The sequence below is a fragment of the Rousettus aegyptiacus genome, unplaced genomic scaffold (genome assembly GCF_014176215.1).
Source record: "Rousettus aegyptiacus isolate mRouAeg1 unplaced genomic scaffold, mRouAeg1.p scaffold_m13_p_1, whole genome shotgun sequence".
In the NCBI taxonomy this organism is placed as follows: Eukaryota; Metazoa; Chordata; class Mammalia; order Chiroptera; family Pteropodidae; genus Rousettus; species Rousettus aegyptiacus.
In genome coordinates, this window is record NW_023416284.1 from 91,627,396 (window position 1) to 91,640,337 (window position 12,942).

General features: G+C 52.8%; 1 protein-coding gene across 22 annotated transcripts in view; it reads left to right on the top strand.

The window, feature by feature from the left end:
• The window catches only part of SYNGAP1 (synaptic Ras GTPase activating protein 1), a 31,771-nt gene that overhangs the window by 12,182 nt on the left and 6,647 nt on the right, over window positions 1–12,942 (top strand). For 19 of the 22 annotated variants that reach the window (XR_004956253.1, XR_004956255.1, XR_004956260.1 and 16 more), the window contains 14 exons: window positions 42–133; window positions 610–731; window positions 2,636–2,789; window positions 2,991–3,089; window positions 4,543–5,169; window positions 5,301–5,445; window positions 5,676–5,820; window positions 7,255–7,491; window positions 7,631–7,832; window positions 8,039–8,217; window positions 8,892–8,933; window positions 9,315–10,389; window positions 10,736–10,909; window positions 12,529–12,740. Coding sequence is in view for 16 of the 22 variants with exons in the window: in XM_036238834.1 (XP_036094727.1) it covers window positions 42–133; window positions 610–731; window positions 2,636–2,789; window positions 2,991–3,089; window positions 4,543–5,169; window positions 5,301–5,445; window positions 5,676–5,820; window positions 7,255–7,491; window positions 7,631–7,832; window positions 8,039–8,217; window positions 8,892–8,933; window positions 9,315–10,389; window positions 10,736–10,909; window positions 12,529–12,740 (3,505 nt within the window). In the remaining 6 variants the exon portion in view is untranslated. The remainder of the gene's footprint in view (window positions 1–41; window positions 134–609; window positions 732–2,635; window positions 2,790–2,990; window positions 3,090–4,542; window positions 5,170–5,300; window positions 5,446–5,675; window positions 5,821–7,254; window positions 7,492–7,630; window positions 7,833–8,038; window positions 8,218–8,891; window positions 8,934–9,314; window positions 10,390–10,735; window positions 10,910–12,528; window positions 12,741–12,942) is intronic. The other 3 variants (XM_036238836.1, XM_036238838.1, XM_036238841.1) reach the window with 3 other exon arrangements.

A 12,942-nucleotide genomic window follows, 5' to 3' on the forward strand; every position in this document is an offset into this window, starting at 1 on the left:
CCCCTTCAAAACTTCCCTTCTGGCCCTTTCCTTCCCTCTAGAATACCACTTGGGTCGTTCGAGGAGGAAGAGCGTCCCAGGGGGGAAGCAATACAGCATGGAGGCCGCCCCCGCTGCACCCTTCCGGCCCTCGGTGAGTGAAGGTGCCTGCCAGATAGGGCTCAGCTGGGTCCCCTCCCCTCTAGTCCCAGCTGGAGCCCCAGGATTTTGAGAAAGGGGTCAGTAACAGGAAAGGGAGGGGGGACAGAGAGAGAGAGAGAGAGAGAGAGAGGGAGAGAGAGAGGGAGAGGCTGGATGAGACTGACTCTGACTGACTCTCCCCACCTCTTTGGTTTCCCCCTTCTCGGCTCTGCCCCCCTGCTTCTCAGACCAGCCCTCCCACCTTCTCCAAGCTGGTGTGTGTGTATGTGTGTGTTTGTGTATGCGCTGGCACCCGTGGGAGCAAAGGAAGACAAACTGATAGCAGGGCTTTTATCCTCCTTTCCTCGCCTCTAGAGACTTGCCTTTTCCCCGCTCCCACCTTCAGCCAGGGTCTCTACCAGCTGAGGGGTGAGTAGGTAGAACTGACCCTGCCCCAACCCATACCTATCCCCATTTCCTGCCCACCAGCAAGGCTTCCTGAGCCGGAGGCTAAAAAGCTCGATCAAACGCACGAAGTCACAACCCAAACTTGACCGGACCAGCAGCTTTCGCCAGATCCTGCCTCGCTTCCGAAGTGCTGACCATGACCGGTACAGGGCTGGAGTGGGAGGGATGAGCTGGATGTGATGTAGGGAATATAGGGGGCTCTACAGTGAGGTTGGAGGAATGGGAGTTATCTGAGTACAGTGGTCAAAGGCCTCAGATGAGCTGCGAGATGCTATGGGGTAAGGGATAGGGAGAGGATAAGCAGAGAGACAGGAAAGGAGATGAAGGTGAAGCCAAAGAGGGACTTTTCTGGCCAATAGAAGTATGGGCTCCAGCCCAGAATTGAAGTAGCTGTGGAGAGGGACAGAGAAGGAGTAGAGGAGCCATTAAGGAATCAGGGAAGGGAACGGTAGTTGGTAGAAGAGTAGTGTGATCTAGGTAAAAGGGTGTGAGGGAACCCACAAGGTTGGAGCGGGGCTGGGGCTGGCAGATACTAATGGATGAGGGAAGGGATGGAGGAGAACATGACAGAAGGGGGAAGCTGACAGGCTGGGGAGGGGACGCTATAGGGTTAATCCAGGGACTGAAGCGTGAGGAAGAAATCCTCAGAGAAATACAGAGGGCACTGTCTTTGAGATTGGGGTTGAGGGACATCTAATGTCTACTTCTATTATCTGCTTCTTGGGGTCCCTCTCTGGGTTTCCCCCTCACCCAAATACTCATCAGGGAGAACCTCGTCCTTCCTTTCCTCATGTCTGGCCACCCCCGGGATTGGGCAGGTAGGGAGGTTGGGATAGGTGAGTCACACCTTCCCCTGCCCCCCTCCCATGTCACCAGAGCTAGATTTGGGGCTGGCGGGGGGGTGAGGGCATGGTATTCCTGGCCGCGGGGGCGGGGGGCCGGGGGAGCGTCGCGCTGACGGCAATGGAGCCCGAGATGATGACGGGGCTGCTATAAATAGCTTCATGGAGGCTCCCACACCCGAGCTCCCCCTCCCGCTTTCCTACTGCTCTCTCTACTCTTCATCCCCTAGCCATCTCCATGCTGCTCACTATCCTGTTCCTTAGTGTTCTGTGCCCTCATCCTCCAGTTCCCTCAGCCCCCTTTATCTTCTGTTCTCGCACAGTGATCTCCCTATTTTCTTCCCTTGTCCCCCATCTTTATTTTCACGACCCTTTCCCATTATCCTTCCTTATCTTCTGCCATCCAGTTTTTCTGCACACACCATTGCCTCCCCTTTTCTCCTTCTTGCCCTAGCTCTTCTTCCCAAGTTCCCATTTTCAGTCTCTTCATTACCACCTTTCTGCCCATAGCTTTCTCCTATTTCTTGTGATTTTCCCACACACCCTTAGTTTCCTTGGGCTGGTATAACAAGTTGCCCTAAACCCTGGTTATGCTAAAACTTATCTCATTCATTCATTTTTTTGAATTGTTATATATGTCTATTGTTAAAATGTATAGCTGAAACTAACTGGATTTCATTAACCAATGTCACCATAAAAAATAAATTAATTTTAAAAACAGAACTTTTTTTAATTATTAAATATTTTATAAGCATTAGCTGTGTGGCAGCCCCAGACAAACATCTTTCCACTTCTGGCTCTTTAGTTTTACTTTTTCTTCCTTATATTGGGCTCTGAGTTTTGGGGTCACATAAAAGTCCCATCTAGAAGTGTCCCAAACCTGCCTGTTCTCTTTTTCTTTTCTGTGTCACGATCCATTCTGGGTTGAGATAACCGGGTGTCCCCAATCCTCACAACCTCTTAGGTGTGAACTGAGGGGGAAGGGGTTTCTTAAAGGGTTCTGGTTTCTTTCATATCCCTCATGTCATTCCCCAGGGATAGGCTGGTTTCTTTCCATCTGTGTCTGTGTCTGTGTCTGTGTGGGAAGGGGGTTCAGAAGGCCCTTTCCCCAAGTATCCATCCTAGATCCAGACTGATGATACAAGCCCTAGTGTGTAAGATGAGTGGGGACCCTGATCCTCTGTCCTGAACCTCCTGCCCACCAGGGCCCGGCTGATGCAGAGCTTTAAGGAGTCGCACTCTCATGAGTCCTTGCTGAGTCCTAGCAGTGCGGCTGAGGCCTTGGAGCTCAACTTGGATGAAGACTCTATTATCAAGCCAGTGCACAGCTCCATCCTGGGCCAGGAGTTCTGTTTTGAGGTACTGGGTCTTGTGTGCTGGGGAGGGCCACAGGACAGGGGCCTCAGGGAAGTGGCACAGGTGGGGATGTCAAGGAAACTGAAACTTTGGGAGCTGGGAGAAAGGAGGATAGGCCAGGGAGGAAGAGATGGTGGTGAAGTCTCCAGTCTTTAGGAGTCACTTCTCCTTTGCATTCCATCTCAACTCCATACCTCTCTCTAGGTAACAACTTCATCAGGAACAAAATGTTTTGCCTGTCGTTCTGCGGCTGAAAGGGACAAATGGATCGAGAATTTACAGCGGGCAGTAAAACCCAACAAGGTATCAGGAGTGTGGGCAAGGCCATGGGGAAGCTGGGAGACTGTGGGGGAAGGCAAGCTAAAGGAGCCGAGGCTTGGGGATAGGAGGGGACCAAGGTGGGGGGAACAGGGATGAGTAGGAGGTGACCCCCATTTTTCTCTGAGTCCCCCATTTCTTTTCCTTTTCTACCTCATGATCTGTTTCCCTACCATAGAAATCATAGACTCATATTGCTAATGGGGCTCTGGAAGTTCTCTGGTTCATCCTCCCTGCAGGTAGAATGCCCCACTGATACCCTCACAAGTAATCACTCTGCTCTGGCTTACAGTGTTTGTGTAAGTAAGACACGTACAACTGTCAGTTAACCAGATCTCTAGATCTTGGTTTCTCCTCTCAAAAACTGGTGTGAATGGGGTTGAACTACATGATCTCTAAGGTCCCTTTGGCTCAGAAATTCTGAGTCTGTTTTTCCCAAGACTTTTATTTCTCAGGAGAAATGCTCCCAGTTCCATCAGCTATTCTCTGTATCCCATTTTCCCGTGAGCTCACAGTCCTGGTGGCCCTCCTTCTTCTGGGGGAGCCCTTGTTTCTCAGTGTCCTTAAAGAACTAGACTCAAGATACTGGATGCGATCTAACCCATGCTGTCCAAACCATGCTGCTTTCATGGTGCAACATCACCTCAACCTCTCCACAGCTAGTGGTCAGTTGTAGCCCCCCCGATTCCCTTTCACGCTAATCATATAGTCTCACTCATTTACACCCTGTACTTATGCAATTCTTTTATTTTTTTAAAAATTAACTTCTTACTGTCTTCGAAAGACTCTCCAGTTCTCCCCTTCGAATTCCACCTTAATATTTCTGGTTTATTATTCCAGCTTTTAGAATCTTTCCCAATGCTGATACCATTGTCTGATGTATGAACTACCCTTCCGTGTTAGTTTCTTAGGGCTGCTGTAACCACCTACCACAAACTGGGCCACTTAAAACAACATAACTTTATTCTCTCAGTTCAGGAGACTAAAAATCCAAAATCAAGGTATTGGCAGGGCCTTGCCCCCTCTGAAGCTCTAGGAAGAACCGTTCTTTGCCCCTTCATCGCTTCTGGTGGTTGCTGGTGGTCTTTGGCATTCCTTGACTTGAGTTGCATCTGTCCAGTTTCCGCTGCCATCTTCACATGGCCATCGTCTCTTTGCATGCCTCTGGTCTTCAAATCTCCCTCTTTACGCAGATACCAGTCATGGGATCTAGGGCCCACTCTAATCCTATATGACCACTTCTTAACATGATTATATCTGCAAAGACCTTATTTCCAAATAAGGTCAGGTTCACAGGTTCTGCATGGGTGTCAACTTCTCAACTTTACAATTGCCGTCTCATAGACTTTGTCTCTTTATCTCATTGTATCTCGTCTTTTGGTTTCTCTGTCTCTCTGTCCCTTCCCCTTTATCTTTCATACCCACCCCACCATGCCAGGATAACAGCCGCCGCGTAGACAATGTGTTGAAGCTGTGGATCATAGAGGCCCGGGAGCTGCCCCCGAAGAAGCGGTACTACTGTGAGCTATGCCTCGATGACATGCTGTATGCACGCACCACCTCCAAGCCCCGCTCGGCCTCAGGGGACACTGTCTTCTGGGGCGAGCATTTTGAGTTTAACAACCTGCCGGCTGTCCGTGCCCTGCGGCTGCATCTGTATCGTGATTCAGACAAAAAGCGCAAGAAGGACAAGGCGGGCTATGTCGGACTGGTGACTGTGCCCGTTGCCACCCTCGCTGGGCGCCACTTCACAGAGCAGTGGTACCCCGTAACCCTGCCAACAGGCAGCGGGGGTTCTGGGGGCATTGGGGGCTCAGGAGGGGGAGGGGGCTCGGGAGGTGGTTCAGGGGGCAAGGGCAAAGGAGGTTGCCCAGCTGTGCGGCTGAAAGCACGTTACCAGACGATGAGCATCCTACCCATGGAGCTGTATAAGGAGTTTGCAGAGTATGTCACCAACCATTACCGGATGCTCTGTGCAGTATTGGAGCCTGCCCTGAATGTCAAGGGCAAGGAAGAGGTTGCTAGTGCACTGGTTCACATCCTGCAGAGTACAGGCAAGGCCAAGGTGAGTACTGTGCCTACAGGAAAAGGTGACCTAGGAGTGGGCACTTGCTTGGGGGCGTGGCCGGTGACGATAGGGCAGTTCATGAGTTTGGGTTATACCGAGGCTGACCCCTGGATTTTCCTGGGCCCCAGGACTTCCTTTCAGACATGGCCATGTCTGAGGTGGACCGGTTCATGGAACGGGAGCACCTCATATTCCGCGAGAACACGCTCGCCACTAAAGCCATAGAAGAGTACATGAGACTGATTGGTCAGAAATACCTCAAGGATGCCATTGGTATGGCCCACACTCAGCTCTCTTATTCCCAAACCTGTCAGATGTTCACCCCAGCCCTCAACCTGGCTACTCCAGACCCCAAGTCCACCCTTCCTCAGGCTCGATGTTTCCAAGCCCATAGTTTCTGGACGCCAGCCTCCAGCCACTTAATTTTGAGATATCCTAACCCAGCAGCACCTGTCCCTGCCCTTGGAGAGTGAGACCACTCCTCTTTGTGTTTTTCCCCCTAGGGGAATTCATCCGTGCTCTGTATGAGTCCGAGGAGAACTGTGAGGTGGACCCCATCAAGTGCACAGCATCGAGTCTGGCAGAGCACCAGGCCAACCTGCGAATGTGCTGTGAGTTGGCCCTGTGCAAGGTGGTCAACTCCCATTGGTGAGACTGGGAACTCTGGGGTGGGGGGTTGGGGTGGGGGGAGTCATGTGTTCATCTGTTCATCCATCTGTCCATCCTCAAAGAGGACTAAGGACCAGCCTATGGGCAAAGCATTGTACTAGGTGCTGAAAAAGTAGGCAGAGAGGAACGAAGCCTGGCCCCTGCCCTCAGAGGGCCTCCACCAGAATGAGTAGGATCAAATCAGACATAGAAAAGCCACAGAACAGTTGTAGGATGTGTTAAGTGACAGGTAATGGTCCTCCCATGTAACATAAGGTCAGAGAAGGCTTCATGGAGGAGGTGCCTCCTGGTCAGGGCTTTGATGTTTGGATATGGTGGGAAAAGAAGACATTTCAGGAGAAGGCACATGCATGAAAATGAAAAGGCCCAGGAGCTTTCAGGGACAGCAATTAGGACAGGTTTAATGGAGCACATAACTCGTAATAGTTGTGGGCGAGATGTCTGGACATGGGGATTAGAATTAGGATCTGGAAGGTCTCGCCTGCCGGTTAAGGAGTTTGAGTGCATTGGTAGGATACGGTATGCCATTCATTAATGGTGCTGGTCTAAGAAGTGTCATGACTGAGAAGATTGATCCTTAGGTAGAGTGGGGCTTGTAGGTGACTGGACTAGGAAGAATAAGGTCCAGGCTAGTTGGGGCTACTGTTAACAGGTCAAGCATAGAAATCAAATCCTCAATCGGGATGGTGGCAGGAAAAGAGAAGGGTTGCTGTAAGGATCCTCTGAGGAAAGGATCGGCAACAATTGTCAACTGATTGGATAGGAGGGGGCATGTCTGGGGAGTCAAGGATGACTCAGGAGGCCTTGAGGCAGGTGTTGCGAGACCTGGGGCTTCACTGACAGAACCAGGAAAGTCAGCTGGAGGTATGGGGACGATGGTGAGCTCCTCTTTACAGGAGTCAGAGTTTAAGGTGTCAGTGGGACAGTAAAATGGAATGAAAGATGAGGAGAGTGAGCTCTGAGCCATTCCAGGGATTTGGGATCATGCCTGGGGCACCTCCATCCCCATTTCCCCGGAATCCAGAAGAGTTGGGGGGTCCGAGCTCCCTGTACCTCAAGTGACCCTCCATCTCTTCCCATCTCTGTCTCTCCCCGGTGTCTGTTTTTCTTCTCTCCTTGTCTCTCTCACATGTTCCTCCATCTCTCCCGTGTGTCTCTCTCCCCTCCCCTTCTCTTCCCCTCCAGTTCTCTCCCCCTAATCTGTCTGTTCCCTCTGCCATAGCCCTCTTCTTCCAGCAGCCTCCCGTCTTCCTCTTGCAGTCCCTCCCTGCCTGTCTCTCTCACCTGTTTCCACACCCTCACCTCCTACCACCCCCCTCAGCATGTTCCCTGGAAGCTGAGGGTCTCTGGGGCTCAGTCCCGGTCTCTCTCTTTCTTTCTCTCTCTCTCTGTCTCCCTAACCCTTCCCCCCAGCGTGTTCCCGAGGGAGCTGAAGGAGGTGTTTGCATCTTGGCGACTGCGCTGCGCAGAGCGGGGTCGGGAGGACATTGCTGACAGGCTGATCAGCGCCTCGCTCTTTCTGCGCTTCCTCTGCCCTGCCATTATGTCGCCCAGTCTCTTTGGGCTCATGCAGGAGTACCCAGATGAGCAGACCTCACGAACCCTCACCCTCATCGCCAAGGTCATCCAGAACCTAGCCAACTTTTCCAAGTGAGGAAAGGCTCAGGGGTAGGGGGCTGGGAGTGGGCAGCAAGGGTTTCCTGAGTCCCCAGAGACCCTGAGACGGGCGGGTGTGAGGCTGTGTGTGTGTGTGTGTGTGTGACCTCTCTCTTCTGGATGCCTTGGCCAGGTTTACCTCAAAGGAGGACTTTCTAGGATTCATGAATGAGTTTCTGGAGCTGGAGTGGGGTTCCATGCAGCAGTTCCTGTATGAGATCTCCAACCTAGACACACTGACCAACAGCAGTAGCTTTGAGGGTTACATCGACTTGGGCCGAGAGCTCTCCACACTGCATGCCCTGCTCTGGGAGGTGCTGCCCCAGCTCAGCAAGGTTAGCAAATGCCCTTTTGCCCTGTTCCCAGATGTTTCCAGAGGCTTCTGTGGCCTGAGAGACCACCCTCTGCACAGAATTTTCTCCCTCCCTGTTCTCAGACGCATCATCACCACTCCCCCAGCTCAGACACCCTCCATCTGCACCCTCTGAGGCCCTTGTAGAGCTGGGCACTTAGCCCCCAGGTAACAGCCTCACCCTTCCAGGAAGCCCTCCTGAAGCTGGGCCCACTACCCCGGCTCCTCAATGACATCAGCACAGCTCTGAGGAACCCCAACATCCAAAGGCAGCCAAGCCGCCAAAGTGAGCGGCCCCGGCCTCAGCCCATGGTGCTGCGGGGCCCATCGGCCGAGATGCAGGGCTACATGATGCGGGACCTCAATAGGTAAGCACGTTGGGAGCCCCCCTACCTGTGCCATAGGACCCCTTACTCTTCTGTTTCTGATCATCTTCACTGGGCTCCACATGTACCTTTGTAGGGGTTGAAAAAGGAAAAGTAGGTTGTCACAGGAAATGGTAAGGAGACAGTGGTTAGGCTGAGAGCCCTTTAAAGCTAGGTATAGCAAGAAAATGTGGAGCCTCAGAAAAGTGCAGAGGCTTCTCCAGCTTGCTGTAAGCCAAGGGGGTCTCACTGCCTGCTCTGATTAGCCTTGTTTCCCTGCCTGCCCATGCCTGTCCCAGAGCTGAGGTTCAACCAGTACGTGTTAAGTCAGCCATGTAGTGTCCACACATTCAAAGATTCTTATACTAGTTAGAATATAAGCACTGCCCCAGCTGCCACCGGAACCCTGCAGACCTCACCAGACCCAGCACTTAGAGGAGTAACACCTGGACCCTAGCCGGGCCTCCCAAGCTACCACAGCTGTTCTAATGGGTGGCGCTGTGCCTCAGCTGCTGCTCATTGTTTTGATGACCGCCCTGCTTGTTCCTCTGTGTCTCTTCCTCCATGATGCCATACCCATTCTACCATTCTCGCCTTTCCTCCCATTTGTCCACGCCTTCTGCCCACCTCTCTCCTTCTCTCTGTCTGTGCTTGCCCCTCTTTCCATCTCTCTCCAGCTCCATCGACCTTCAGTCCTTCATGGCGCGAGGCCTTCACAGGTGAGGGGTTCTCCCCTCCCCCGCCCTCCTCTCCTCTCCTGTCTGCTCCCCTTCTCCCACTCCAGTGGCCTTCACCTTCCTCTTCTCCTCCTCCGTGCACCCTCATCTCCTCCATATCTGCCCAGACTTGCCCCTCATCCCTCCTCTTGCTGCCCCCATCCCCCTTCCTCCTGGCCTCACTCCCTTCCTGAAGAGGTTTTGTCCTTTCCTTTTCCCACATATCCCTTCCCATCCTCCCGGCCTGCCCTGACCAGAGCTGCCACCGCCAGCTCTCAGCCCTTCCCTACGGGTCCCTCAAGGCCTGTGCCTGACCATAGCAGGCTTGATTGCCAGTAGCCTTGGCCTTACCTCCTGCTTGTATGCCCCCTTCCCTTCCGACAGCTCTATGGACATGGCTCGGCTCCCCTCCCCAACCAAGGAAAAGCCACCCCCACCACCCCCTGGTGGGGGTAAAGACCTGTTCTATGTAAGCCGTCCACCCCTGGCCCGTTCCTCACCAGCATATTGCACAAGCAGCTCAGACATCACGGAGCCGGAGCAGAAGATGCTTAGTGTCAATAAGAGTGTCTCCATGCTGGATCTGCAAGGTGATGGGCCTGGTGGCCGCCTCAACAGCAGCAGTGTATCCAACTTGGCAGCCGTCGGGGACCTGCTGCACTCTAGCCAGGCCTCCTTGACAGCGGCCTTGGGGTTGCGGCCTGCACCGGCTGGACGCCTCTCCCAGGGGAGTGGCTCGTCCATCACGGCAGCTGGCATGCGCCTCAGCCAGATGGGTGTCACCACGGACGGTGTCCCTGCCCAGCAACTGCGCATCCCCCTCTCCTTCCAGAACCCTCTCTTCCACATGGCTGCTGATGGGCCAGGCCCCCCAGGGGGTCACGGAGCGGGTGCTGGCCATGGCCCACCCTCCTCCCATCACCACCATCACCACCATCACCATCATCGAGGTGGAGAACCCCCAGGGGACACCTTTGCCCCATTCCATGGCTATAGCAAGAGCGAGGACCTCTCCTCAGGGGTCCCTAAGCCCCCCGCTGCTTCCATCCTTCATAGCCACAGCTACAGTGATGAGTTTGGACCCTCTGGTAGTGACTTCACCCGTCGGCAGCTCTCACTCCAGGACAACCTACAGCATATGCTGTCCCCTCCCCAGATCACCATTGGTCCCCAGAGGCCTGCCCCCTCAGGGCCTGGAGGTGGAAGTGGTGGAGGGGGGAGTGGTGGGGGTGGTGGGGGCCAGCCGCCTCCATTGCAGAGGGGCAAGTCTCAGCAGTTGACAGTCAGTGCTGCCCAGAAACCCCGGCCATCCAGCGGGAATCTATTGCAGTCACCAGAGCCGAGTTATGGCCCTGCCCGTCCACGACAACAGAGTCTCAGCAAGGAGGGCAGCATTGGAGGCAGCGGGGGCAGCGGTGGCGGAGGGGGTGCGGGGCTCAAGCCCTCTATCACCAAGCAGGTAGGTAAGGGTGGGAAGAAGGGAAGAAGGAAATGTGTTGGGGAGGTTGGGGGTAGATTTGTGGTCTGAAGTTAAAATTTTCTCACTTCATTAAATGTGTGTAGAGTGCCTGCTATGTGCCATGTGCTGCTTTGGCACTATGAATAACAGGAGAGAGAAATCCCTGCCCTCAAGGAACTCACATTCAGAAGGGAAACATGATAAATAACACATAGCATTTACAAGGTGATCAGAGCTAGAGCAAGGGAATAGGATTGGGACTCTATCTCATTAAGTGCTCTTGCTCTAAATGCACCCTGCGTTCTTCCACCTTTCCTCTATTTGCCCCCACCTTACCCTGTCCCAGCATTCTCAGACGCCATCCACACTGAACCCCACAATGCCAGCCTCTGAGCGGACAGTGGCCTGGGTTTCCAATATGCCTCACCTATCGGCTGACATCGAGAGTGCCCACATCGAGCGAGAAGAGTACAAGCTCAAGGAATACTCTAAGTCGATGGATGAGAGCCGACTGGACAGGGTACGCTGGCCCTACCAGCCCCAAGCCTTTGTCCTTCCCTTGCCCACAGGGAAGGCCTCCTGTCATTGCCAAGGGAAATATCCATGGTTAGGTAGTTATGGTGGAAAGAAAAGATAAAGACCTGATCCCCTCTCCTGAGAAGCCCTCAGTCTCTTCGGGGGAGACCAGATACAATCAGTTCATTGAAAATCCAATTCCAACTCTTTTTTGTGGCTTATACATGTGATAGACTATCAGAGGAAAAACATGTTCTCCATTAGGCGTACCTCCATGTTCTTCCCCAGGGAGAACATAAGCCCTGGCTCTGATGACTGCTCAGAAAAAGGAAAGTTCCTTTACTAGCAGCATGAGCTGGTAAACGGCAGGGGCAGAAGGGTTGCAGTTGTACTACAAGTGATGTTTGGTTTACTTGGTCAGAGCTCCATGGGCATTCAGTGACAAGGGTTAGTGTTGGAAAGTGGTATGTATTGGCCCTTTTGTGGAAAGACTGTCCAGACGCTCAGCTGGTGGTGGCCCAGAGCCAAAGAAAGCAAGAGCTTTGAGGTACACACAGATAACTTAGCAGAAGGCTCCTTGAGGAAGCCATGGCTATAGGACCATGAAGGAGAGGACAGCTGTAAAGAAGGTATGGTTCCAACTTGGGCAGCAGAGAGAAGTTTCTTGGGGAAAGTGGTCTTTAGGCATAGGAAAATGTTGGGACTGATTTAGGTGGACTTGGTCCATGAGAGAATTAAGCCCTAATGCCCCCAAAGTAGCTATTGTAGGCAATGAATTAACATCTCTTCTTTGTTTCTGTGATGAGATTGGTTATGTACCCTCTTTGGAGAATGAGAAAATAGTCTCTCAAATCACTTTTTCTGTTCTGTGGTTCAGATGAGGAATCTTTGCTGAGGAAGGCTCTAGACTACTACTGTTCAGTAGGAGTCCCTGCAGTGATGAAATGTCCTATAATCTCCATGTCCGATATAGTAGCTATTGGCCACATGTGACTGGTGCAACTGGGGAACTGAGTTTTTAGATTTATTTAAATTTCAAGTAGCCACCCATGGCTAGTGGTTACTGAATTCAATAGCAGAGCACCAGATTTTAGATCCAATAGGGCAGGTAAAATGACTCTTCTGAGCCCTTTCAGCCCGAGTTCCAGGGTCATAATCAACAGAGAGGCATTTGTAGATTCTCAGCCTGGACTCACCTGATGCCCAGACCCCTTGTCTCCAAAACCGGACCTTTCCTCTCTCTAGCCAATGTCTCTCCTTCCTGGTCTCTCCCATGTGCTCTGTGGCCTGGGTTGGGGCTGAGAAGTCACCTTAGCTTTAATTTCTGGGTACAGTCATTCAGGGTGTGTCCATGAGCCTGTCTAGGTTCCTTTGTGGGTCCTCATGTGTTCAGGTGCACCTGTGAGGATATGTACATACCTCTCAGGGTGTGGGAGTGTGTGACCATGCTTCATTTTGAGGGAGAGTGTATATATGACCAACAGGCAGGGAAAGGGCTGAAAGAGGAGGTTAGGATGTCCCTAACCCGGCAGTGGCTGTGCTTGGCAGGCAGGGATGGAAGCTGGGTGGTGGGGTCAGGACAGGGCACCCCTCACAGTGCGGGGTCATGTGCCCGGCGGGCAGGTGAAGGAGTATGAGGAAGAGATCCACTCACTGAAGGAACGGCTGCACATGTCCAACCGGAAGCTGGAAGAGTATGAGCGGAGGTTGCTGTCCCAGGAAGAACAGACCAGCAAAATCCTGATGCAGTATCAGGCTCGACTGGAGCAGAGTGAGAAGAGGCTAAGGCAGCAGCAGGTGGAGAAGGATTCACAGATCAAGAGCATCATTGGCAGGTGAGGGGCGGCCTGGGGAGGGGTAACAAGGGAGAGCCCGAGGTCAAAGAGAGCTAGCTAGTGAACTCCCTCTTCAGCCCCCAACCCCCAACTGTAGACATTATGAGGAAAGCACACTTCCTACTCCCAGGGATGCCACCCACTCACCCATTACCAGAAGGGAAGAAGAGAATCTTCTTGCTTAGTGCAATAATTGTCCCTT